We start from the raw sequence: 25,400 nt of genomic DNA, 5'->3' as shown, positions 1-25,400 counted from the left end.
GCTTCGCCCACCTGCCTGTGTCCTCATCCTGCCACACCGGGTTCACCAGCAGCAGTGGAATATCTGATGACATCACAAACACCTGAGTTCCAACTGTTCCTCCTGCCCATGCTCCCCTCTGCCTCCCCTTCTGCCCTGCCGCTGGGTCTGTGCCCTACCTGGCACTGGCTTTTGTGTTGGGGAAGGCAGCAGGGGACTCAGCCTGCTGAATGAGGCTGGGTTCGGACCCAGGCCACTTCCTGCCATAGCAGGGTCTGCCCTCCTTGCTGTGACACTAGGTCCAGACTCAGAGGAAAGTCCTCACAGAGTATGTTTGATTTTCTCAGGTTGATATCCACTGCAGCTTTCTGTTCTCCATGCCCCTCCTGCCTCCCAGGTTTGTGGTCTTAGTGGTGTCTCTCCCATCCCTGGCCAGCTACTTCTTTCATGGGGCAGCCCCTTTAGGGACTCTGTCTGTCTGCCATCACAGGACCTTGGTGTGGCCCATTGCCTTCCCATGCTACAGGTTCTTGTTCCTCATTCAGCCTTGTAAGACTGGGTTATCAGTCAGGACACTATCTGGGGACTTGGCTTTATCCAAACATGGTTGTTCTGGAGACTGGCACCTCATCCCTGTCTGGTGCTTGGTGGCGCTTCAGGTTTCCCATATGGTTGAGGGACAGATCTTTACCACCCATTGCACAATGTCCTTTTCTGCCATGTCTCACAACCTGCCTGGCTCTGCACAACATCAGCTGTCTCCTACATCTTTCTGTAGGTGCGCACCCACCATTTTAGGGTGCCTGTTTTGACTACATGCTCACCTTGAGCAACAGCAGGGACTGAACCAGAAGGACGTTTCTCTCCTCCTAAAATCAGGAGGATGGTTCAGCAGGGTCACAGTGGCACTGCCTCAGAGATGGATGGGGTTAGTATAGAGGGAAGCCTTGGCTTCCATGCGTTTTACCTGGGATCAAAGCCTGCAGCAGCTGCCTGGTGCTGGGAGGATTGGAAACGCTGTCTCCCCAGTGGGGGATACCCACTGAATCCACTGTGGAGTAGGCAGCAGGGAGCAGGAAGGGTGTGACTCCAAGCTGAGGCAGAGCCAACAGAATGTCAGCTCTCCATGTGACTGGGGGGCTTCTTTTATCGTGATGGCATTATACAGGTGGGGAAATCTTCCCTCTGTCCTTGGGAGCGTCTGGCAGCTGATGTCTATTGTGGTACCCTCCTCTGGTACGCCACTGAGCATCCAGTTCGGTTTTTCTCGTTTTGAAAGCAAAAGGTGCTGGTTTACATTTATTTTTCATTTCTACTGGTGAACACCTGGTTGTAAGTAATTTTACTTACTTCTAGTGGCACAGTGGGCATCCACATGACCAGAAAGGTGAAACTCCATTGCAGAGCAGGCATTCCCATGTGCAGGTTTTAGCATTTTCTTTCTTTAACCTGTACAGTTCTAGGATATCACTGAGCCCTCATCATCTTAAAATGCCTCTAAAGAAATGCCACTGCACAAATATAGTGCTGAAGCTAAATGAGTGACCTAATTTTGTGTCCCACAAACCCCACTCCCGCGCAGCACACTTCTGCTCTGAACAGAGATCCTTGAGAAGTGGGATTGTGTGTTGGCTGTCAGAACTGGCCAGACTAAATCACCTTGGTGTTCATGCATTAACAGGTGCGTGTGACTGCTTTCCTGCTCGCTGCCAGCCCTGTGAACTCCATCTGGAGCAAGACAGCCAAATTGCCATTTTTCTGGAGCACAGGGCAGGCCATCCTGCCTTTGGACTGCTCCTGTTGGTAACACGTGAGCAGACCAAAGTTATCTTCTCTCACCCAGACCTACGCATGCCTGGCTGAGCCACTGAGAGCAAGCAGGCAAAATACTCCTTGGGTAAAGGCAGTACACTGTCTGCATCCAGGCAGACACAGAGAGCAGCCCAGTTGTGAAGCTGGCATTTTCCCTCTACCAGAACTGCTGAACTGCATTAAACAGATTATGTTCTTTCTTAGTTCACTAGGAAGAAAGGAGATGGAGGGAAAGTGGCTTGAGGAATTGATGTTTTTCTTATATCAAACTCAGTGGGATGCATTTTGGGGCTTAAAGTGCAGCAGAAGGAACATTGTGACACTTGTGAAAAGGCAGCAAGCTGGCAGGCAGCTGTCTGCAGCATGTGTAGTTGACCCTGGCTTCGCTACATGAGCTGGCCCTGATTACTGCACCTGAACAGCAGTGTTGTGGTGTGCGTGGCAGGACAGACAGTGACCCTGACTCACGTTTCTGGGTGTCATTTTCCTCTGGTCTAGGTTGCTTTTGTCTCCAATACTTATGCTCCTGTAATCTCACTCTACAGCACTCCTACTACAATGGGTATTTATTACATCTATTTTCTTTTCTCTGATCAGGATCTTCAGTCACTGATGGTTTAAACGTCCTGGATGGTGTGATGAGAAACAGCTTTGTGGCCAGAAGCAGCGGAACACCAAGAGAGCAGAGAGTTTGCTTCCCAGGTGAGAAACTGAACAGAACATATCTGGGAAGGGGAGCGAAGAGCTGAGTGCTGAAAATTTGGTGTGTGCTGTGCTGCATTTTGCACACTCATCCTGCCTCCGTTGCTCCTGTACTGTAATGATTCTGCTTTCAGGAGGATTTGTGGGCAAGGTACGATAAAAATGAAACACACTCTTGGGGTATCTAATATCCTCTCAAAAAGACCCTATCCAAATGGAATTAAATCCTGTGTGTTTTCAGCAAAGACTATACTCAGAAAGCACAGCTAACCAAAGTGTGGCTTTTTCTTCCTTTCACACTGACAATGTTTCTGATGTCGTACTGGTTTTCTGCCTTGAGGTGCATGCCTCGGGCCAGTGCTGTACCTTCATTTGTGCTGCAAATGTTTTTCAGCCCTGAGTGTTGTAAACAAAACTTTGGGAATCAGTATAACCAGTGCGGTGGTGTCTTCCAATATCTGCAGATTGCCTGAAACCAAACCTGAGCGATTTATCCTGCTGCATTCACCTCATATTCTGACCTTCCACACGTAAGAGGATGATGTTAACTCTGTAAGCAGTTCCATCCAGCTAATCGGCTTACCTCACACTCCAGCATCCATTTCTGAGGTGTGTTCCCCTTATAACTAATAAAAAATCAGAACGCTCTGAATGTTTCAGTCTAATGGTTCATTTCCGTGCTTGATTAATAAAACAGTTTATCTTTCCACTTGCCTATCTGTTCTGTAGACAAAATCTACGTACAATTTGCTGCAGAATACATAGCGCTTTCTTTTTAAGGAAAAGGGCTATGACTGGAAAGAAGAAAGAAAATAGTCTACTTGGCAGGGGTGGATACTCCTGTGGTGCTGGCTGCTTCCTTCCCTGATTAAGCATGGGAATGCTGGAAGAAGAGCAGTGATTCATAGGCAACAGGAAGAGAAGCAGCTACAGTAGGTGTTGTTGAGGAGAGCAGCGATGACGTTCCTCTAACCCTGCTAGACATGGGAACTGTGAGGACAAGCACGTGACAGGTTTTGTCCTTTAGGGCTGTAACTTTTTGACAGAGGACCCTTTTTGCGACCTGTGCAACAGCGGCTGCCTGTCCTTGGGTCACGTTCCCCTCCCATAGAGGTCTCCGTGCCCTCTCTCTGCCTGGAGCAGATACGGAGGGGCTGGCTCCTTTGCTATTAGCTAATGGTAGCTGATGTGCTGCGGTTGCCTTGTTTGGACTTCTCCCTCAGAGAAGCAGGGGGGTTATTCATTGCTAGTTCCTCTGTTCACTCCAGCAGGTGACAGGACCATGGGTGACACACAGAAGGGCAAGATTCATCAGGGAAGTCCTGTGAGAGCTGGACTGCATCTGTTCCCCTCCAGAATGCTCAAAGGAGATATCCTCCAGGATGCTGATCAAAGACATGACTGCAAGCAGGAGCTGGAGATAAAAAGTGAGGTGGAGACATCTTATGGAGAGGGGCAGAGAATGGTAACTCCCTGTGGGATGGAAGTCTGGGGGTGCGACAACAGTGATAGAGCCCACATGAGCAAGGCTGTCCTTGCTGGTGACAAGCCAGACCCAACCATTTGTAGGAACGGTGCCATTTGGATTCAACAGATAGGAGAGAAAACCTTTGAGTGTCCCGAGTGCGGGAAGGGCTTCAGCCGGAGCTCATACCTGAGCCAGCACCAGAGGATCCACCTGGCAGAGAAACCCTTCAGCTGCTCCGAATGTGGGAAGAGTTTCACTCGCAACTCAGACCTCATCAAACACCAGCGGATCCACACTGGTGAGAAGCCCTACCAGTGCAGTGAGTGTGAGAAGACCTTCAGCCAGAGGTCCAATGTGATCAGGCACCAGCGGACCCACACAGGAGAGAGACACTACCAGTGCAATGAATGTGGGAAGAGCTTCAGCCAGAACTCCCACCTCATTGTCCACCAGCGGAGCCACAAGGGTGAGAAACCCTTTAATTGCCCACGGTGTGAGAAAAGCTTCAGCGATCGCTCCTCCCTGATCATACACCGCAGAGTCCACACTGGAGAGAAGCCTCACAAGTGCCAGGAATGTGGGAAGCGTTTCCGGGACAGCTCGGCCATCATTCGGCATCAGAGGATCCACACAGGAGAAAAACCATATGAGTGCACCGAGTGTAGAAAAGCCTTCCGGCAGAGCTCCTCACTGGTGACCCACATGCGAACACACACAGGTGAGAAGCCCTACAAGTGCCCTGTGTGTGGGAAGGGCTTTAGCCAGAGCTCAGCGCTCACCACTCATCGCCGGATCCACGGTGGGGCAGCCTTGCCCATATACCATGGTAGCCTCCTGCCCAACCCCTACCAGTGCACTGAGTGTGGCCGGAGGTGCAGCGACCGCTCCACCCTGACCAAGCACCAGAGCACGCACGCTGAGGAGCGGCCCTACATATGTGTGGAGTGCGGGGACAGCTTTCGACGGAGCTCAGCTCTCAACGTGCACCTGAGGATCCACCGTGGGGAGAGACCATACAAGTGTGAGGAGTGTGGAAAAGCGTTCAGGCACAGCTCAGCCCTCGGTGCCCACCTGAGGATCCATGCAGGAGCCAAGCCCTACGAGTGCGGCGAGTGTGGGAAAAGCTTCCGGAAAAGCTCAACACTTAAAGTGCATTTGAAGATCCACACAGCCAAGAAACATTATAAATGTGTGCTGAGTAGGAGAATGCTCACTTCCAGCTCACTTCTGCCATAGGGCTGCAGTGGATGTTCAGAACGGGAAACAAAAGCAGTGATTGAGGATACCTGAAAAGGGTGGGTGATGAGAACCACGTTGGGAAGAGGCTGACTGGAGACATGCTTACCCCAGTGGGACAAAAACCATTAGGAGGTCTGGAAGCAGGGAGTCAAGTGCTGGTGGTTTAGGAAGAGTGCAGAGAGCCTAAGGAATGGGCACCAGCTTCTGGGTAAATTGGGAGCTGTGAATATGTGGTAGAATAACAACTGGGAGAATCGGGCTTGTAAAATAACTTTACAACTAAGGTGAAGATCAAAATGCAAAGTTCCAGGCTGGTTTTGACTCAAAACTTTAGCTTGTTAGACACTGTGGTAGCCTTAGGAACTCTTTTTATTACCTGCCCTTACTTTTCATGAATGTAGTAAGTTAACGCAGCGTTTGACAAGGCATTTCCAAATCTTTTTGAGTCTGAGACTTTGGAGCTGAACTTCAGCCTGTTTGTCTTTTCTAACTCTTTTCCAAATCTTAGACGGGACAGTGAATTCCTACCTCTGCACGTAAAGCCTGAGTGACACGATAGCTGAGCAACACAAAACTGTCGTGGCTTTCCCCGCGAAACAGGGATGTGCAAGCACTTCCAGTTGGAATGCTGCCCTTCACTGGTCTGTGACAGCTTCTCCTAAATTTGTCCTTGGTGGTTTGGAGCACCTTCCAACTTGCAGTGTCAACACAACATGGGCAAAAGTGTGGCCTTACCTTACTTAACCAAAAGGAATATCCTACCCCCTGATACCCTAGTGTGAATTGGTACACGATGAGTTCTTACTGGTAGTCCAGAGACTGTTGGCAGTTTTGTAGTCTTTTCTGTGATACTCTTTAGCTCACTACTGTTGGTAAAGTATTGACGTATGCTCAGCATTATGAGTTAGGAATTACTGTATTTGCATTTGTTGCTATGTTAACGGCTGTATATTACATGAACTTCCTCTATATTGGTATGTTTTATTACTAGCTACATGTTTCTACCCTAAATAAAACCTTTTTTCCCCTCTGTATAAACCAGTTTCTGTCCTTGTGTACAACGGGTGTGAGATTACGAGCAGAGATCAGCCCCACGCCGATTCTGGTGTGGCGAGGGGCTCCAGACGGGCACCCTCACCAAACCGGGCAGGGGCTCAGGCTTGGCTTTCCTCCTACGGGTCCGGCGCTCCGCTGGCCGAAGCCCAGCAGCAGGACGGCAGCGGCAGGGCAGGACTAACGACGAACAGGTGCCAGGCCTTAGTAAAGGCAGACCCACCCAGTGTCACGGAGCGGGAGCCACGGCCTGGCGAAAGGCCGACGGGCCCTCTACCCCTCCCGGCATCCCCCTCCTCCAGGCCGCGCCGCGCCGCGCCGCGCCGCCCCGCCCCGCCCCGCTCTAGGGTAAAAGAACCGATCTTTACCCCACCCACCCACCCCCGGGGAAAAGGCGGCCCTTCCGCCCCGTGCCCGCCATCACACGGGCGTCACGGGAAGGGGGCGGTGCGTCTCGGGCGCTCGGTTCGAAGCGGCGCGGCGGGATGGAGAGTGGGGAGGCTGCTGCGGCGGGGGCCGGCGGGCCCCGGTTCCCGTTCCCCTACACGCCGTACGACATCCAGGAGCAGTTCATGGCGGCGCTGTACGGCACGCTGGAGACTGGCCGGATTGGGATCTTTGAGAGCCCCACGGGCACGGTGAGCCTCACCAGGAGGAGAGCAGAGGCCCCTCGGGGTGGGGAGAGCGAAGGGGCCAGGTCTGGGTGTGAGCCCGGTGAGGAGGGGCCGTCACCGCGGAGGGGCAGAACCTCACTCACCCTGTGCGTTGTCCTGTGGCAGGGGAAATCACTGAGCCTGATCTGCGGGGCCCTCACCTGGCTCCGAGACTTCGAGCAGAAGAAGCGGGAGGAGGAGGCGCGACTGCTGGCACCCGAGGAGAGCGGGCAGGAGGGGAAGGAGTGTCCGGCCTCGGCTGGGCCAGCACGGCCAGAGAGCCAGGGCACCGCTGGGGACCCGGACTGGGTTACGGCATTTATCCAGAAGAAAGAAGAACGGGACTTGGTGGACAAGCTGAAGGTGGAGAAGGGCAGTGATGGGACAAGGGGGAATGGCTCTGTCTGGAAGAGAGTAGATTTAGATTAGGCATTAGGAATGGATTCTTCCCTGTGAGGGTGCTGAGGTGCTAGCACAGGTTGCCCAGAGAAGCTGTGGCTGCTCCATCCCTGTCAGTGTTCAAGGCCAGGTTGGACTGGGCTTGGAGCAACCTGGTGTAGTGGAAGGTGTCCCTGCCCATGGCGGGGGGGTTAGAATTGGATGAGCGTTAAGGTTCCTTCAGAAAGGAAACATTCTGATTTTATTAAATGCTCATCTGTAGAGGACATGTAAAATCACAAGGTGTGAGGATCAGAAAGGCTGATATCATGGAAGAATGCATGAGGCAGACTTTGGTGGTGGCCTTTGTCTTTCACAGGGCTTTGTTTTGGTTATGAGAGGTGAGACATCCCCACACCGGTTGCGTAAGGCAGGAAACCATTACTCTAACTATAGTAACATGGTAACATACAATAGGCATGCACTCCTGGAGAAAGGGACTGTGTACTGACAGTTGGGTTTGGAACTAATTTTTTTCTAGGAAAGAAATTAGGAAAGTTGCATGCAGGGTTTGGGACTAAATGCACTTCATCCTTCCTTTGCTCTCCTTTTATTTTAGGAAGAACAGATCAGGAGGAAAAAGCGAGAAGGTCGTCTTGAGAAAATTCGCAATAATGTGCAGTTAAAATATGCAGCAAAGAGGAAGGTGAGTTATCCTGAGGGGGTCAGAACTTCCTGGTTTGGTTACCTCAAGCGTAGTTCATACTTGCTTATATCTGTGGCTTCACATGGGATTTTCCAACCCTGTTTGTCGGTTTGGGATATGGGGAGCTCTTTGTGTTAGGGTCCTGAAATTGGACATCCAAAAGGTTTGGTGAGATACTCTGTTTAAAGTACAGACTTGGAAAACCGTCTTTGCATAGAGAATTTCCTGTGAGGATGTTTGTATGTGGATACAAAGGGGGTGTGTTCTAACGGCCTTCTGGCCCTCTGCATTTGTTTTAAATGCTTTAATACTTGGATTTTTCTTTATTTTGAAAGCTCTTTATTTTGTGAGCATGTGTGAACAATATGTACTGCTGCAATAAGACTGCAATATAGAGCTGTGATTAGATTTAAGATCATGGGAACAGAAGACACCCCACAAAAGAAAAAGCTAGGTCAGGCTTTGGTTGTACTTTACTCACCACTAGGGAATAATTGCATTTGCTTACTTTCATAGCAAATGTGATTGTACTTTCCAGGCATGTCTCTTTTCTACATATAAAAAGTTCACAGATACATTTTCCTGCCATTTAGGTGAGTTAACTGGCCTCAGGACTCTTGACTCTTAAGAGCTTTTTGATGGTATGGGTCAAACTTCCCAGAAATACCCACATCAGGCCCCTTAACAGGCAGATTTATTAGGCTGCCAGGTTATTAGTTTCTAGGATGCTCCATCTCAAGTGCTCTGTTATGTTTTGGTCAACTCCTGTCAAAAGCATATAGCAGGAATAGCAAGGGTTCAGAGGTGAACAGCAAATAAGAAACAAGTGGAACAAAGAACTTTCATCTCTGAAAGATGATGAAAAGCATGTGAAATGAGGAGCATGATAAAAAAAACAAGAAAGCAAATGAGAGAATATTATAGAGATTAGGGAAAGCAAACAATTCATCTTCTCTGTAGTACTTGCTAACAGCATTTCTTCATAATGCTGTGGTAAAAAATGCTTATTGACATTGGAAGATACTGTTTTCAGATTTAAAAAGTGAGATCTTCTTTATCAGGACCCAAAGTTGATCAGAAAACTATTCTTCAACAGTGTAATGGAATATTTGTAGGGCGCTAGACTGCATTAGGATAGGAACCACATAACTGGAGAAAAAATGTAAGAGAAGTCTTGTGCCCTGCATTCTAAAGTGCTGAATTTATCGTGGCTTTGAATTGAGTATGGACAGAGGATTTGATTATGTCCTTATATGCTTGGTTGGGTTTATTTGCACACCATTTTTTTTCTCAAGCAGGTCTTTTATGGACCACTTTAAGCAGCCAACACTGGATTACATGGATGTTGTAATTTGAGAACCTAGTAGTTCAGTGGGCCCTTTGCATAGGAGGTTCTTTATGTTTCGCCTTCGTATACATCTATGTGGGCAAGTCTTTGCTGGTAGCAGCTGTGTTTTGTGGGGCTGAACGGCTTCAGACACCCTTGGTGCGTTTGTTTGTCCTGCTGGGGTTTCCCCAGCAAGCCATTCCCTGTGTTACTTTCAAGGGACTCTGCTGTCCATGGCATAAAGCATGGAGTGTGCTAGCTTTCTTTCTGCATGAGCAGTAAGGTGATCATGTGTTCCTTTCAGAGATCTGAGGAGGATGAGACAAAGCGCCTTCTTCAGCTCAGCAAGGAGGTTCTTTCAGAGGGAGCTGAAGATGCTCTAGAGCAGCTGGATCACAGTGAGGAGGAGCTGATTCTTGCTGAATATGAGAGTGATGAAGAAAAGAAAGTGGTATCTGGGTAAGGACAGGGACTAAATGGGTTCCTTTGGCTTGCCTTGATTTAAGAGATCTCACCAGTGATCATGCATGTCTGGAGTTTATCCCCAGTTCAAACTGTGGTTGTTCTGGTGGGTTCTTTATTTAATATTTTTGGTTTGGTATTGTGGGGGGAATTTTGTTTTGGGTTTTTTTAAGCTTTTGTTAAGACTGATCAGAGTGACCTGAAGTGATTTCTGAGAAAGTGCGCTTTTGTTCACATGTGTGGCAATGTCCTGCCTTTAACCATGTCGTTTCCCAAAGAATGCCCCCGGATGTGGAGTGAATGGCTTGAGATCAGGCTCCTTGCATTTGAAAAGCAAAATAGAACTTGGGGTTCCAGGGAAGCTGTCAGTCCTGCAGATTAGCATTGGCACCTTTTGGTACTCTAAAGGGAGAGAAGCTCACATTTCTAAAGACTGAGCTTCGGCGTGAAAACCCCATTTGCACTTTTCTCTCTCATACATTAGCTTTATGCAGAAGGCCAGAAGCCATGCTTCAGCATGGAAAGTCAAATATATTTAACATACACATTTACTAATTAGTATCTAGACAGATCCTTCTGCCTTAAAAGTTCCAAACCACTACTTCGTTTATATGTAGTTTATCAAACATTAAACTGCTGTTGCCTTGGAGGAACTCTATAGCTGCTAAGTATCTTCCTGAAGCTTTTCTTTATGCAATAGCTTGAGGGTGGTAAATTGTCTCTAAAGGGAAAGTTTTACAAAAATAAATAAGCTCACCAAAGAATAGTACAGCACTGATTAGCTTGTGCCTGGGGCTTAGCAGTCTCAGATTTAAAAGAAGGAAAAATTAATCTTGAAGTTGCTAAAGACACAACCCTACAGACGTGGGTTTTTTTAAGAGCAAGGCTTGACTTGATTGTGCACGCTTACACTGTCCTTACGAAGTCGATTTTTCTCTTACCTCCTGAGTTAAGATCTGAGGCTTTTCTTGAGATGACAGAACCATCTCTCTCGAGACCACTCTCTTGAAGTAGAGCATCATTTGATTCTAAGTGCCAGTGATCTGCTGAAAGGAAACTGTTTGAGTTTTCTCTTTTCTTAGGCTGGAAGATGATGATTTGGAAGAGGAGCATGTGACTAAGGTGAGATGAGGAAAGGAAATTGCTCTGCCTTGTACAGCAGTGTATGAGTGAGCAGAATGATGGCTTCCTTGTACCCATCTCAGAGTCATGCAGTACAGAAGGATTGAGGAGCTAGCATCCAAGACCTGACAAATTTGTTGATAGTACCAGCCAGTTCTGCTATACTCATCTTCTTGGCAACACTGGCTGTCTAAGCAGCTTGCCCTGCTAGCTGTGCTGAATTTTTGCTGTGGCTTGCTGTAAAAGCTCATAGGAAGAAACAGTTTTTTATGACTCCTCAACAGTAAGGTCCTGGTTTTATAGGGGTCTTGGAAAATTAAATGAAAATGAAGGCAAATGCATAGGAGAAAAGAGAGATAAGTGTGTTTGCCGTAACAGTTGCAAGGTGATACTCAAACGTGTGCATTCCCTTGAAGGCTTGAGCACAATTAACTTTGTAGAAGTGCTTAGCTGCTTCCTTGCAGGATTGGCTGTGGTGGGAGATTGGCTTCCATGTTCTTCTTGTCTTCCCTTTGCTCTTCCTCATTGTAGATCTACTACTGCAGCCGCACTCACTCCCAGCTGTCCCAGTTTGTGCATGAGGTGCAGAAAAGTCCTTTCGGTAAAGACACACGTCTGGTCTCCTTGGGATCCAGGCAGGTATGTGCTGTTGCTCACAAGGGACCCAGAATGTGTGTTAACTTAATGTGAGAGACCTTGCGACAAGGGGGTGTGTGAATGTGACACCACAGAAGATGCCTTGGGGGTTGACTGAATCTCCTGTTGAAACACTAAAGCAGTTGTGGGTCATGACACAGATATGTGCGTGATGCATGTTTTTGTGTGAACTGTGTTTTGGCCGTTTACGCATTGATGTAAATGCAAAAATCTCTTACCTTTTCAGATGTGCAATGTAACAGATGTCTGAGTCACTGGGAAGGTCCTCCTCTTAGTTCTGACAGCATTTTTTAGGCACTGTTGTGTAGCAGGGAGCCATCCTAGTGCACCTTTTCTCATTTTTTAAACTCCCTGCTAAGTTTTTTCTGGGTTTCAAGCATATTTGTAGCAGTTGAGATCTATTTTACAGCAAAGGGTGCACATGGGGCACTCAGTTCTTAACTGACCCCCTACCCCTTCCTCTCTTTGCATGTCCAAGAACCTGTGTGTGAATGAGGACGTGCGACGCTTGGGTGCTCTCCAGCTCATCAATGACCGCTGCATGGAAATGCAGAAGAACAAACATGGTAGGAACACTTCCAGCCTGGGAAAGCAATCACTGACAAAGCTGGTGTGAGAGTCCAGAGGCAGTGGGCACTGCCATTCAGTTCTAGCAAGAGGGTGGTAGGAGCTTGGAAACAGCAGGTTGGAGGAACAGAGCTGGAGATCCTCAGCACTCTTCTTGACTTTCAGGCTAGGATGCTGAAATCTATATGGATTTTCTGCATGTCTTAAGTTGGTCAGGACTTATGCAACAGGAGGATAATTGTCTTTGTAACTCAGCACTAGAAATATGGTAAAGCATCACATGGCTAAATCAGACTGGCAAGCATAGTGTCCACTGTGGAGATGCTGAATAACTTTTGAATAGATGGTGAGTCAGAAGTGTACATGACAAAGCCTGCTTTGAAATGCAGGAGTTCTGCAAAGTTGTTATTTGCATTTATTGTGTGTTGCTGATAGCATTCTTTTGATTTCTGCTGTTAGAAAAAACGAGTGATGAAGAGAATGGAGAGAAGAAGAGACGTGTGAGTCGCACCGTATGCCCATTTTATTCCTATGAGCAAATGCAGTTTCTCCGTGATGAAATTCTAGTGGAAGTGAAGGATATTGAGCAGTTGGTAGCTTTGGGAAGGGAGACCAAAGCCTGCCCGTATTATGGGAGTCGATACGCCATTTCTGCTGCGCAGGTAAGATGTACAGAGAGTTAGCAGAATTCATGCTAGGGGATCTAAGAATGAACTAATTGCCTGCTCTCTCCAGTACTGTAAATATTGTGAGAATTTGTAAACAGCCTGGGTTTCTGCCAGCTGTAGTTATGCTGAGGAAGCAAAGAAAAATGAGATGATCCATTTGAAATGAATAGGCTGTGAGTATGTCTCAGCATTCTGAAATACTTGAAAGGCTCAGTAACTCTTGAGGCAATACTGATACATAGGTGTAATCTTAGCTCTTGCCACCACTCTTCTTCCGTCCTGGTTCTCTAAGAGAAGACATTCTTTCAGTGCTTCAAAGGAGATTCAAAATGTAACCTGAGCTGATAGGCAGTTGTAGCATCATCATTTCTCTTCAGCTTACGTCCCAGTGCCCCCCTTAATCATGTGTTCCTATCTCTCCTCCTACCTTTCCCATAATAAAAGTAACTTGACTGAATTCTGTGAGGTCATCTAATACAGGCCTTCAGTCAGTGGTTGGAAAGTGCCCCAAGGTTGTAAGGGTGAGGACCAGAATCAGGGCAGTGTGTGCTTCTCCTGTAGCTGGTGGTGCTGCCCTATCAGATGCTCTTGCATGAGCCTACCAGGAATGCTGCTGGGATCAAGCTGAAGGACCAGGTTGTAATCATTGACGAGGCCCACAACCTCATAGACACCATCACCTGTATCCATAGTGTGGAGGTCAGTGGCTCTCAGGTGAGTCATAGCCTGGTGTAATGTAAGCTCCAGCAGAGTGCCCTTTCTTGACTCCTTAATAACAGCTCCTTTTTGTGTTCATGTAGCTGTGCTGTGCCCACTCCCAGCTGCTGCAGTACATGGAGCGATACGGGTGAGGATCTTGGAGGAAAGTAGCACAACAGTGGCAGGCAGTGTGGATGCTGTGGTTTCTCTCATGTTTACAAGGTCTTTCTTGCTTTTCCCTGGTGGAAAGTAATTTGCATTAATGCTTTTGCAGATGAAAAGCCACTTCCCTTATTATCTTTGTTCAGAATCCACCTAAGTGTGACTCCTGGGGATGATATTAAGCAGTGAGAAGGGGCATACTGTGAGGATTCTGCTTTTCCCTTATGCTTAGTTCCTTTTCCAAGATGTCTCTCTAATCGCTCTTGCTTTGTGAATCAGCTTTTCAAAAGATTCAGTCTTTTTATGTCTCTCCTGGACCTTAGTCTTTCATGTGCTGACTGGTGTTGTGACAGAGGCAGTAAGCTCTGGGAAGGAGGAAGGAGGTATATGTGGCTTTTTGCTCTGCATCTCATCATCCCTGCAGTGGCTGATTATTGTGCTTAATGCTAATATCCTGGAATTTGTGGAGCATTATTGCAACAGGGCCTTGAGGTATCACTGCCATTGCAACAAACTATGATTAATGTGTGAGGAGAAAGGCAATGGTAGGAACAGTGTGGGGTGCATGGGTGAGTCCTTTGAGCTGAGCTCGGGCAGGATATCCAGAGATCTGTGCCATGTCACAAACAGGGGGAATGAGCCTGGGAGAAATCATTCTTGGTTCCTGTTTCCTCAAAATGAAGGGCAGTTCAGGTGCTTGTTTCTGCAGCTCAGTTACTGGAGTTAGTCCCTGAAGATGTTTTGGGGCCTTATATACGTCTCCTTTTTCATAGGAAACGTTTGAACGCAAAGAACTTGATGTACATTAAACAGATCCTGAATTTGCTGAAGCGGTTTGTGGCCGTGCTGGGAGGTAAGCAGACCTGTTCTGTCTCCAGGGATGCTGACAGCCTCTGAGCTAGTTGGTGCTTCCTCAGGGCACTGTCTATCCCTCTGCAGAGACTGTGGGGAAATGTTGCTCATGTATAGGTTCAGATGTCAGTAATTGTATTTCTCAGGCTGTTCTGCAATATGGGGATGCTGACTGGTGTCTGCCTGATCCCCTCGCACTTGATTAGCTGGGGAGCAGCAGATGACATCGTAAGTTGGTAGAGGCAGTTTCCTTCTCTTTTTGTGTGGTTTTCAGGTCTGATTTGGGTGGGGATGAGGTAGATAACTGAGTGAAGAATGCAGCAGGTGTGTGACAGTGATCAGGACAGTGCAAGACCTGCACAGAATAAGTCTGGCTCGTCTGGTACCAAGGCCTCTACCTGTGCCAGGTGCACCTCTGCAGAATGAATCTTTCCTGAGTGGTGTCTTTCCTTTATGAGAAAATACTTTGCTGTGATTTTAAATCCACTGGAATTTGCAGGGCTCCTTTCCTGTAATGATCTGTTTGTTGGACCTCTGTGTGTCTTGAGGAGAGAGAACCTGTTATAAGTTCATAAAGAACTTTCTCCTTGCCCAGGGGAAATGCAGCTCTCTGGTGTGGGGGCCTGGTAGTGCTTTCTCTCTGCTTTTCTGTCAAACCAATACTTCTCTTCCTGCTCTGCTCCTGCCACTCTTCTCTTACCCACACTCAGTTAAGTGCTTTCATTAGAAAATGCAGCCTGTGTACAGCTTCATGGTTGAGGCTGCAAGAGTGAAATGTGAGGTGGGTGTTAAACACAAGGACACAAAACACAGTGATTGGCAGCAATTAATCCCGTTCTGGCTCTCTGGGTCTGGGCGTGGAGTTCTCCTCAGGTTTTTCTCTCTTCCCAATTGCCTGATAGACTATGAGCCTCCCAGCTCCCTGCTGCTGCATTGAGGAGGGGTAAAGGAGGCACTGCAGTCCCTGTCCCTTCATCTTTGCAGCATGATGACTACATGGTATGTGAGCATTTGTATGCACCCACCCTACCTGCTGCCTCCTGCTTCAGAAGGAATGTAAGTGGTGTTCCTTAGGATGCAGCAGAACACTTGCCCCCCAGTGTAGGGCTGTCCTGCAGAGGAAATTAAAACTGAGCAGGAGCTGATGTTTGGTCTGCGTAGCTACATTTTGCAGATCTATAGTTATTTCTTAGGTTTTGTCGTGGTGTGGTGTCCCTTTCAGCTCAGCTGCTAGTCTCTTGCTTCATTTTAAAGACAAGCCTGTTAAGCCATCCTTGAATAGGTTTCATGTTTTACAGGTAATGTGAACCAAAATCCTAGCTTCCAGGCTGTTTCCCAAACAGGTAAGGCTGGAGTGAACATTTGGGGTATGCAGCCATCAAGAGGGACACTGCCCTGATGGGGCATGTCCATGAGGGACTGATGTCAGGGCAGTGAGGGGCTGCAGACCCAGGAGCTAATAATTTTGTTCTCCTTTTTTCTCCTTTCTTTCAGGGACAGTGCTAAATTCCATCAATACCTTTCTGTTTCAGAGCCGCATTGACAATATCAACCTCTTCAAGGTAATGCAAATGCTGTCATCTGCTAGGGCACAGGTGGCGGTGACTTTGCTCAAAGTTGTCAGGAAGTGTGTGTGAGAGGTGGAAGTACAGCCAAGGCCCACGTGGCAGAACCTGCTTTCTAGCATACTCTCCCTACCTCCCCAGTGTATGGATCTCTGCTGCTGCTATCTGGATAACTGCATTGAAGCTAGACAAGTAGTCTTGGGGTGGAGGGAAGGAAAGAATTAAACATGTACAAGCGGAGAGGGTGTTTGTAGGCAAAGCTAAACTGTAGGGTTTGAGGATGCAGTAACTGTACTACTCCAGTAACTTACCCCATCCCTCAGACCTCCAAGCGCAGCACCTTAACCCCATGTGCTTCCAGTTTGGAAGCAATGCCTTTGTGCTAAACTGTTGTCTGGAAGAAAACACAACAAACTGTGCACCACTCCTCAAGAGCACAGCAAGAGCAGCAGGTGATACCTCTGATGTTCAGGGACCAAGGGCAGCAGGATGGGAGAAGGGAAGCTGAATGCCACTTCATTTCTCTGTCTTCCTCCAACAGGTTCAGCGTTACTGTGAGAAGAGCCTCATCAGTAGGAAGGTACTGCCCCTGAGGATTTACGGTCATCTGTGTTCAAATGGTGTTTCACACATTGAGTTTGAAGTACAGCAGCTGGGGTGGGAGCCTGTCTTCTCCAGCCTGCTCTGCAAAGTGGCTCTTGCAGAAAGCACTATATGGGCAGATTACCTTTTACTTATATAGCAAAGGAACAGACCAAGGCAGTGTATTCCAGCCAGTGCTAATGCTCTGCTGCTTGGCCTCAAACCTGCCGGGCCTGGTCAGCTGCACTTCACTGGAGGAGCAAACATCAGAGACTTGTTTTGGTTTTGGTTCAGTGGGTGGAGGAAAGTAATGGAAGCTTTGGGCTGCTCTGGTAGATTCTGATTGGGTTGGTATGCAAACACCTGCCAAGGAGCTTTATCTATGGCAGGTGAGCAAACCTGGGCTTATCTTGTCTGGTTCCTGCTGTTGGTAGACTTAGTCTTTCTGGCTTCTGCTTGGCAGCTCTTTGGGTTTGTGGAGCGATATGGAAGCCCTGCCTCAGCTGTGAAGCCCAACAGGGAGAACCAGAAGTTGAGTGGTTTGCAGAACTTTCTTCTGACCCTCCAGCAGGGAGCTGATACAGAGGGTGAGTTCAGGCTTCCTGCATTTGTGCATCTGCAGACAAAGGGAGGCTGTGGAGCCTCCATCTATCCATGTGAGTAAAGGGGGGAGGCAGATCAGAAGAATGAGAGACTGCAGAAGCTGTTGTGCACAGATGTTTTTACCATACCTGACTAGATGACCTAGGCAACTAAATGTATGATTAGAAGATCCCTTAAGCTCCATCCCAAGCTGAATGATGGTGTAGGTCTATGTTTACACTGCATGCACTCAAGCTTTGCACTGCTGTTGACATGCCTGCTCTGGGACCTGAGCTGCTTTGGGTAGCTCTGTTTAGTGGTGCCAGCTACAAAAAACAGATTGATTGATTTATTTATTCCCTCCCCTAGCAATGAGATGGAATTTGGGTTTTCTCCTTTTTTGGGTCTTTGTTCTCTGCCTGCATATGAAGACCAGGTACCATGTTCCTGTAGAAGGGACCCATCTGTATTTCATACTTCATCCCTCTCTTCAGAAGTGTGGCCTAAGTTGCCTGCCCCTCCTTCTGTCTTTGGGTCAGCAGGTACTCCCCAGAGCCCTGTCATGGAGGCTGAGCACAACGAGGTCCGAACTGCCTCTCCGCTGATGCAGATTGAAGGATTTCTCTCAGCCCTCACCAATGCAAACCAAGATGGCAGAGTCATTATCAACAGGCGAGGTACTGCAGAGGGTGAGCTGGGGAGAGGGGCATGAGTCGCAAGCAGAGTGCTTCACTGGCAGTGATACAGGCTTGGTCTGTCTGAGGATGCTCATGAGCCCAAAGGGGTTCTTAATGAAGGGCATCGAGGCCAGGGTTTGCAGAGCTGTGCTCCCACTTTAGCTGTCTTTTTTTTTAATCTTGTCATTTACTGTGCCCCTTCTGCATCTCCAGGAACTTTGGGGAACAGAAGGTAACTTCCAGGCTGGCATTACCTGCTGCTGCCTCTGGCAATGCTGAATAGCAAGTCCTTGCTTTGGGAGGTGGGGGTCCTGCCAGAGTGCCCAGGGCAGGGGGGAATCTGAGTGTGTGTGCGTCACAGCTGGCTCCTGATATTGGCTCTCTCCTTTTCCTAGGAACAGTTGGTCAGAGCAGCCTCAAATTCCTGTTGCTGAATCCAGCTGTCCACTTTGCCAAGGTGGTGAAAGAATGCCGTGCTGTCATTATTGCTGGGGGCACCATGCAGCCGGTGAGGGAATAAGGATGCTATGCTGAGGTCTCAGGAGGTGTCTCATGCTCTCTGCAAGTAGGCATGGAAAGATAACAGCTTGGCCCCACTGGGATGTGCTCTTTTTCTTGCTTCCAATGGCGTGTGTGGGGAAAAGATCTCCTTTTATCTCCCCGATAGTTTCCCTGCCTGTTTATGCAGAAAGCTGTAGGTGCAAGGGCAGAATTGCCCTTGTCCTGAGGACAAGGCTGACGATACAGGCTGAAGCTGAGCTCGTGGTAGGTTGGAGCTAGCATGGGTAGCAGTCAGGACCTAGTGAAACCATCTGACCTTCTAAAGGGACAGGGATCCCTCAGGGACCATCCCACTGGGGACCTTTCAGAAAAATGAGGAGCTCAGCGCTGGGATGGTGGCAGGCAGCTTGTGCTGCTCCCGTTGTTTCAGTGCCTAAGAGGCAGTGTTCGTGTTGTGCAGGCACAGCGGGATGTGTCTGCTGTCCCCGGGAGTTAACATTGATCCTGTTCTTGGCCATCGGTGGCTTGAAATCCCGAGCAGCGCCTCGGGCCGTGCCGGCAGGGGGCGCCGCCGCTCCTCGCTCGGCGGGGCCATGGCGCCGCGCTGCGGGCAGGCCGCGGGGCACATGCGGTGTTCGGTGGGCAGCAGCCCCGGCCCCTGGACCATGCGGGGTTTACGCTGGTGCCCTGCATGCCCCGGGCCCCAGCGCGCCCCCAGCCCTGGCCTGTGTGCGCCGCATTCCCATGCCCTTGGGGTGCTTGTCACAGAGGGAGCCCTCTGCAGGGCTGAGCTGCTGTCCCTCCCTCCCTCCCTCCCTCCACATGGATGCTGCTGACAGTGCCCTTTGGGACACTGGTACTTTACCTCTCTTTGTCTTGTGGTTCACAGGTGGCCGATTTACGAGAGCAGCTGCTGTCCTGTGCTGGTGTGGACCCTGCTCGTGTGGTGGAGTTCTCCTGTGGTGAGTGTGCTGGGATGGCAGGCGGGGATCATCTGCCTCTGCAAGACCAGTGTACTGCTGTTTGCCTTTGCTTCTGGCTTGTCAGCCCTCTAAGCATCACGGCATCTTTCCTTGCAGTTGTGGCAGCCAAGGAGTGCCAGTTCCCTTCCACCCTGAGCTTCCTCAGTGGTCACACGCAGTGTGCTGTGCCTTCTTCACAGGGGCTTGGAGAGTGGAAGTCAGAGCTGAGTGACTTGGGCGCATTGGCTTATCCAGGCAAACATGTGCCTCTTGTCATTGCAGACAGGTTTACCTGCGAAGAGCTTTAGCTCTTCAGCTAGTGGGGTTTGTGCCAACAGCAGTGATGTCGATTCTCACTGCGTGTTTTTGTCTGCAGGACATGTGATTCCTCCAGAAAACATCCTGCCCCTAATCCTCTGCAGTGGTCCTTCTGACCAGCAGCTGAAGTTCACCTACCTGACGAGAAGCATGCCTCAGATGGTCAGTCTTCCCTTTGTGCTTTGCTCCCTTCCATGGTATTGCTTTTCTGCTTCACATGCTTCTGTTTCATAGGACGGTGTGTGAAAGGTGGGTCAGTCAAAAGCCATGGCAAAGAAATCCATAGGATTTTGGGCAGGCGTGTTGCCAATTAGTTGGGAAAGAGTAACAGCAAAAGAGGCTTTGAGCTGCCTGCTCAAGGTAGCTATTGGAGGTGGGAAGTACTGGCAGCTCCTGTCTGGCCGCACTGAGATCCTGCATTTGTGTGCTGGGCCTCAGCAGGAGATTTCTGACTGCAGTTCAGAGGGCTCCTTGTCAGAGGAGTGTGGCAGCCCTACAGAGTGCAGCCCAGAACCTAGGGATGGCAGCAGATGTTTCTGCAGTTTTACCTTCTTTCTCGTATGGGCCAGGAAGGACCCAAGGCCAGGCACTGGCCCTGCTCTGCCCCTGCTGAATCTCAACCAGATGTGCTCTCCACATCTGTTCTTGTGTGACAGGTCCCATCCACATGGACAACAGACATAAACCCACCTTTCCTGAATGACCACTGCTCCACAGCAGTAACAGAAACCCTGGGCTAGGAGGAGAGGCCAAGCAGCAATGAGGATTTTTTTGGTGATGCCAGTCTCCTTTAGAGAGCTCTCCTAGACCTGGCATATTTCCCACATTTTCTCATCCCTAAGACATATCACAGGGGAGGTTTGATCCTGGAATTGTGCACGGAATTGGAGTGGCATTAGCTTGAGCTCCTGTCAGCTGCAGTATGCGCTTGTCTCTCTTGCAGATGGATGAGACGGGTCGAATCCTTTGCAACTTGTGCAACATGGTCCCAGGGGGTGTGGTGTGCTTCTTCACCTCCTATGAATATGAGAACCAAGTATATGCTCACTGGGAGAAGACAGGGCTGCTCACCCGCATGGCAGTGAAGAAGAAGGTAATTGTGCAGCCAGGGGCAGCTGGAGCTTTAAATGGGGGTTTCAGAAACCAAACAGTTATGTATGCATTAAGGGCCTCTCTCGCTAAGTTGTTCTCATAGTCTGCACAGCAGAGCAGAGCGGATGTTTATCTAGCTAATCCCTCCAGTAATGTAGAAATGATACTTCCCGGGTGGCTGATCACTGAGCTGGGATCCAAATTAGATTAAATGCAGCTATAGATTCTGTAAGAGCACAGTCTGTGTAGTAGCCATGGGGGGAGACAGCCCTCGCTTTCCAGAACCAGCCAGCTTGTGTAAGTCTGGAAAGCAGCCCCCCTTGTGTAGCTGGGGGGCTGCTCAGTTTGGGCTTTTATAGGGGATTTGTTTTTCCCAGGCGCAGCTATGTGTCCCTTGAACACAGGCCAGCACAACAAAGGGCTAGGCAGAGTGGGACCAGGACTGGTTCAAAGGACAAATGGTGGGGTTTTATTCTAATAGAAACACAGAAATGAGAATTGAAAGACCAGCAGTGGTGACTTCTGTTGAAGAAGCCATGGGAAACATTAAACAGGGGGATGACTGCAAGTGTCAAATCTGCAGTGACTCTCACAAGTGTCTGAAGGTTGGGCTCTCTCATGGCATGGGCCAGGGATCTTGGATCATGTGCCAGGAATTGCAAATACCCCGGCTGTGACTTCCATTTACCAAAAGCTAAATAACTTATCACGTGGATTAGGAGAGCACAGAACCAGATACTTCACAGCCTTGGTGCAGGCATTCTGGCATGTGGATCTGCCTGCAGGTTTTTGTGGTGGAAGCACTGTGCTTCAGCTTCTCCATCTGTATCACTCCTGGTGTCTTTCAGGTGTGTTCTGTCAGGGTCCCCAGGGCCTGCCTGCTGCTTCAAGGCTTTGATCCAAGGCAGCTTGATCTGCCTTTCAGCTCTGATTTGTTCTTGTTTGGCCTTTGCAGTCTCCAGCAAATTGGATATGCATTAGCAAAGCAATTTGATAGAAGTGCAGGAAGTGTGACTTTCAGCTGCCCACACACAAGATTGTATCATAGCAAAGGAAGGTTAAAGTCTTTCCTAAGGTGGCTGTAGTGAGATCACACTGAGATTATATATACATTACACAGGGAAAATTCATTTAAATCATAGGATTAAATAGCTACTCTTTAATAAATTGAATAGTTTTGGCTTATATTTGTAATAACCTGGTATTTTTCTACTGAAAGACTGTTTCTGTCTGGTGAAATTTGATAGTACCTCTTGCTAACCAAGAGAAAATACATTCTTCAGGATCTCTACTGTCACAGAGAAGACAGATGTTGCACCTCTTGTTTACTAGGCAAACAACTTGTGATTTGGGCCAAAGTGCAGCATCTATCAAAATACAGCTTAATTAACTGCAGGGGCTTTCAGTAACTAATTAGGCATGCTAGAATAACATAAAGAAATATTACTTTATGCTTTGCATAGAAAACTAATTTGCTCACTGTGCCAGGGGAGTGATTACTTGGAATTAATTGGTGATTTGAATTGATTGGTCCTGTCACTGTCCTCCAAGATCTTGCAGCTGGAGGACTCCTCACTCCACTGGGTCTCTGCTCACAGAGGTGCCTTTCCGCCTTTTGGTTCCCGGATGACTTGTAACTTCTTGCAGAAGCAGACAGGTCTGCCACAGCTGAAAGGGAACGTCGAGGGGCAGGAGCAGCCGCTGCTCCCTTCAGAGCCCTTCAGCTTCCCACTTGAGAAGTGCTGTAGTGAGCGTGCAGTGTGCTTCCAGGGTGGAGGGGAAAGGTGCTGCTTATGTTGGGTTTTCAGGCAATCATCTGCCCTTCCCTGCCCAGTTTATCAGCATGGGAGTAAAATGATTTGCTTACTTTAAACTGTTTGCTTCCTGCTGCTGCAACCGACGCACTGTGCCCGTGACAGATCTTTCAGGAGCCTAAGAAAGCCAACCAGGTGGAGCAGGTGCTGATGGAATACACCAAGTGCATAAAGGTAAGCTGAGCTGGTGGGAGTGCTGTTGAAGAGGGCAGTGCAGCTTTTAGCAAGGCAGGAGGGCTCTAGCCCAGCTGTGAGAGTGCTTGTGAAGCACAGAAATCTGGTTTAAGTTGCTGGTCCCTCTCCTGCAGCGCTGCAGGCAGGCAGGAGAACAGATGACAGGGGCCCTGCTGCTTTCTGTGGTTGGAGGCAAAATGAGCGAAGGGATCAACTTCTCCGATGACCTGGGAAGGTAAGGGGGCTGCTTCTTGGAGGGTGAGCACTGGGCTTGTGGGGTGGCAGTTCCGGGCAGGATGGACACATACTTGCATAGATAGAAAATCCTGGGGAGCACATGGCTTGGGCTGATGCTTAAACCAATGGGCCTTAGGTATTGCTGGGTGGTGTAAAACCCACTTGTCCGGGCTACTTTTCACATGAGTAATGTAGTTAGGCTTGCTGTGCTAGATAATCCCTTGTTCTGGCACCCTGAATCCCTTTGCAGCTTTCTGTTCAGAATGTGCTTATCGGAATGCTGTGCTTTATTGCCGCCTTTGGTTTTCAGGGCTGGCTGTCCTTCATGGGTGCGGTGACCTCTAATTTATCAGTTTATTGGCAAAGTGCTCTAGGATGAGGCATTAAGAATAATGTAGTCCCTCTCCCTTGCAGGTGTGTGATTATGGTGGGAATGCCTTACCCCAACGTTAAATCTCCAGAGCTCCAGGAAAAAATGGCTTGGCTTGACAAAACAATGGTAATAGAAACACATCCGCCTGTTTCACTTCTGCTTTTTAGTATTAACTTTTCCTCATAGCACGCAAGTCTTAGGGCTGCCTTCAGACATATTGCTTGAGCTTACTGAGCTTGCCCCAAGAATCCACACTGCGCACATACAAGTGGCCCTAAGCACAGCTAAGCAGCACAGTGGAGGGGCTCACTGGGAGCCCCAGGTTCCAAGGGAAGCAAGGTCCTGTCACTCCAGAGGAGGTGGCATGGTGGTAGAAGCTGCTTGCCAGAATCACTTCTCTTGGCTCACTTGTTCTTCCTCACTGCCCACTGGAGATGCTGTTACTGTGCAGCTGGGGACAAGTTTCCTCCCTTCAAGAGGGCCCTGCGCTGGCTCTTTGTGAATGCTCAGAATCGTTTTCTGACTGCAACTTTTCTTCTGTCCCTCCTTGCTCTCAGCTTGGGGTCTGCTTGGCCACCTACTCACACTGCAGGGGTAAAAGCATTTGCCTTACTCTGTCAGTAAGACTCCCCAGCTTGATTTACATCATCTGCCTCATGTTCAGTCTTGCCTATTTCTCCTTCCCAGCCCAGAGCTCCTGGCCCTTCACGTGGCAGAGTGCTGATTGAAGACCTGTGCATGAAGGCAGTAAACCAGTCAATAGGTAATTCATCCTTCCTTGCCAGGCTGGGGGATACAAAATGTGACTGCACTGAATTAGGAGGGTGGGAAAAAAGGATGCATTACTAATCCATCTAAGCACAGATGATGGGAGCATGAGCTTACTTGACCATGAGCAAACACTTCGGTGGGCTATTTTAATGTGTATGTACACTCTGTGCAGGCAGAGCCATTCGGCATCAGAAGGACTTCGCAAGCATCCTGCTCCTGGACTGTAGGTATGCACGCCCTGCCATCTTTAACAAACTGCCACAGTGGATCAGGGAGAGAACCCAGGTGAAACCTGCCTTTGGAGCAGCATTTGCAGAGTTAAGAAAGGTCAGAACGTGTGTCTTATGTGATGCTACCAAAACAGTTCCCTCTGTTTTCAGTTCAGAGTAAGGCCAGGAAAAAACTGCCTGGTTTTATGTTTCTAGTTCCATCGAGGGAGGCTGGATGCTTCGTGATGTGGACCAGTGAACGGGCTGTGGGCCAACTCTGTGTGCTACCCCTCTGAAGAATACCTGAAACAACACTAGTTTATGCTTTTCTATACCAAGGAGTTTGTGAATTTCTGGTTTCTGCCTCTTGTGTGGAAGTTTGCTGTTCAGTATCTGAGCACCCTGATGGTAAGGCACCATAACCGGGAGGGAAGCTGACTGTAGGCCTGAGATAGGTCAAGGCAGTAGTGACAGGGTCCTGTTTGTTTACTTCTGTTTGTTTACTTCTGTTTGTTTCACTGTTAAGGTTTATTTAAGTTGATTAAATATTTTCAATACAAACAAGTATTGGGAGTATCATTACTTTGACTGAACATGTGCCTCTTCCCATCAACCACCAAGTGGGGGAGGCTTGATGACCACTGAAAACAGCTTTTCACAGGAATTGTAAACTATCAGGCCAGTAGTTTGTGTTGTGTTGGAAACACGTGGTCAGCCTGGTAAGACAGAGCAGCTAAAGGTAACATTTCCTATCCCCTTCTTTCCACCTTGCTTCAAGCAGGCTATAGATTCAAGGAGGTTCATTCTTTGAAAGGGAGTAACAGTATGGCCATAATGCAGCACAGTACTTCTCCTTTGATCATGCTTATGCATAGGATTGCTCTGCTCTTTTGAATTCAAAAACGTAGGCAGTAATAACATCAAAGTACCTTTCTGTGGAAAATGGTAAAACCTTGTTTTTTAATGTAACCAACCTTCCTGGGTTGCTTCCTAGGCTGGGGGTCAGTGATAACAACAGGGATGGCCATGCCATCCCA

The 25,400-nt window shown here is 48.6% G+C and overlaps 2 protein-coding genes across 7 annotated transcripts; both read left to right on the top strand.

Moving 5' to 3' along the window:
- Position 1: 1 nt before the first annotated feature.
- LOC133208141 (zinc finger protein 883-like) lies at positions 2 to 5,300 on the top strand. Of its 5 annotated transcripts, none has more exons than XM_061345792.1 (3): positions 2 to 145; positions 2,389 to 2,493; positions 3,765 to 5,300. In XM_061345792.1, the coding sequence occupies exons 1-3, from the start codon at positions 67 to 69 to the stop codon at positions 5,195 to 5,197; spliced, it is 1,617 nt and encodes a 538-aa protein (XP_061201776.1). In that variant the 5' UTR covers positions 2 to 66; the 3' UTR covers positions 5,198 to 5,300. The 5 variants fall into 5 exon arrangements, with proteins under 5 accessions (XP_061201776.1, XP_061201775.1, XP_061201777.1 ...); XM_061345791.1 differs by having other exon boundaries at positions 3,762 to 5,300; XM_061345793.1 differs by lacking the exon at positions 2 to 145 and adding an exon at positions 186 to 1,147 and having other exon boundaries at positions 3,762 to 5,300.
- Positions 5,301 to 6,642: 1,342 nt separating this feature from the next.
- On the top strand, positions 6,643 to 24,939 carry DDX11 (DEAD/H-box helicase 11). 2 transcript variants are annotated; one of them, XM_061345788.1, is made up of 26 exons: positions 6,643 to 6,891; positions 7,033 to 7,269; positions 7,904 to 7,990; positions 9,622 to 9,776; positions 10,862 to 10,901; positions 11,433 to 11,540; positions 12,037 to 12,124; positions 12,585 to 12,787; positions 13,355 to 13,507; positions 13,594 to 13,640; positions 14,428 to 14,507; positions 15,805 to 15,849; positions 16,001 to 16,068; positions 16,613 to 16,651; positions 17,117 to 17,240; positions 17,778 to 17,912; positions 18,308 to 18,420; positions 19,303 to 19,375; positions 19,752 to 19,855; positions 20,637 to 20,786; positions 22,705 to 22,773; positions 22,908 to 23,008; positions 23,425 to 23,509; positions 24,071 to 24,146; positions 24,327 to 24,481; positions 24,580 to 24,939. In XM_061345788.1, exons 1-26 carry the CDS (start codon positions 6,739 to 6,741, stop codon positions 24,607 to 24,609), a joined length of 2,718 nt encoding a protein of 905 aa, XP_061201772.1. In that variant the 5' UTR covers positions 6,643 to 6,738; the 3' UTR covers positions 24,610 to 24,939. The 2 variants fall into 2 exon arrangements, with proteins under 2 accessions (XP_061201772.1, XP_061201771.1); XM_061345787.1 differs by lacking the exons at positions 6,643 to 6,891; positions 7,033 to 7,269; positions 7,904 to 7,990; positions 9,622 to 9,776 and having other exon boundaries at positions 10,776 to 10,901; positions 17,775 to 17,912; positions 24,580 to 24,938.
- Positions 24,940 to 25,400: the final 461 nt, after the last annotated feature.

Source organism: Neopsephotus bourkii, unplaced genomic scaffold, assembly GCF_033783945.1.
Source record: "Neopsephotus bourkii isolate Nb327-2 ecotype Australia unplaced genomic scaffold, CSIRO-AGI_Nbou_v1 NB_244, whole genome shotgun sequence".
Classification (NCBI taxonomy): Eukaryota; Metazoa; Chordata; class Aves; order Psittaciformes; family Psittacidae; genus Neopsephotus; species Neopsephotus bourkii.
Note: the sequence above shows the minus strand (reverse complement) of the source record. Positions and strands in the feature narration are given on the sequence as shown.

Bases quoted from the DNA above. Each gene is read 5' to 3' on its own strand.
- DDX11 (XM_061345788.1), top strand. From the start codon at position 6,739: ATGGAGAGTGGGGAGGCTGCTGCGGCGGGGGCCGGCGGGCCCCGGTTC. The intron at 12,788-13,354 runs GTAAGATGTACA...CTTCTCCTGTAG, and splicing joins ACGCCATTTCTGCTGCGCAG to CTGGTGGTGCTGCCCTATCA. The intron at 18,421-19,302 runs GTGAGGGAATAA...TGTGGTTCACAG, and splicing joins CTGGGGGCACCATGCAGCCG to GTGGCCGATTTACGAGAGCA.
- LOC133208141 (XM_061345791.1), top strand. From the start codon at position 67: ATGACATCACAAACACCTGAGTTCCAACTGTTCCTCCTGCCCATGCTC. The intron at 146-2,388 runs GTCTGTGCCCTA...TTCTCTGATCAG, and splicing joins CCCTTCTGCCCTGCCGCTGG to GATCTTCAGTCACTGATGGT. The intron at 2,494-3,761 runs GTGAGAAACTGA...TGTTCACTCCAG, and splicing joins GCAGAGAGTTTGCTTCCCAG to CAGGTGACAGGACCATGGGT.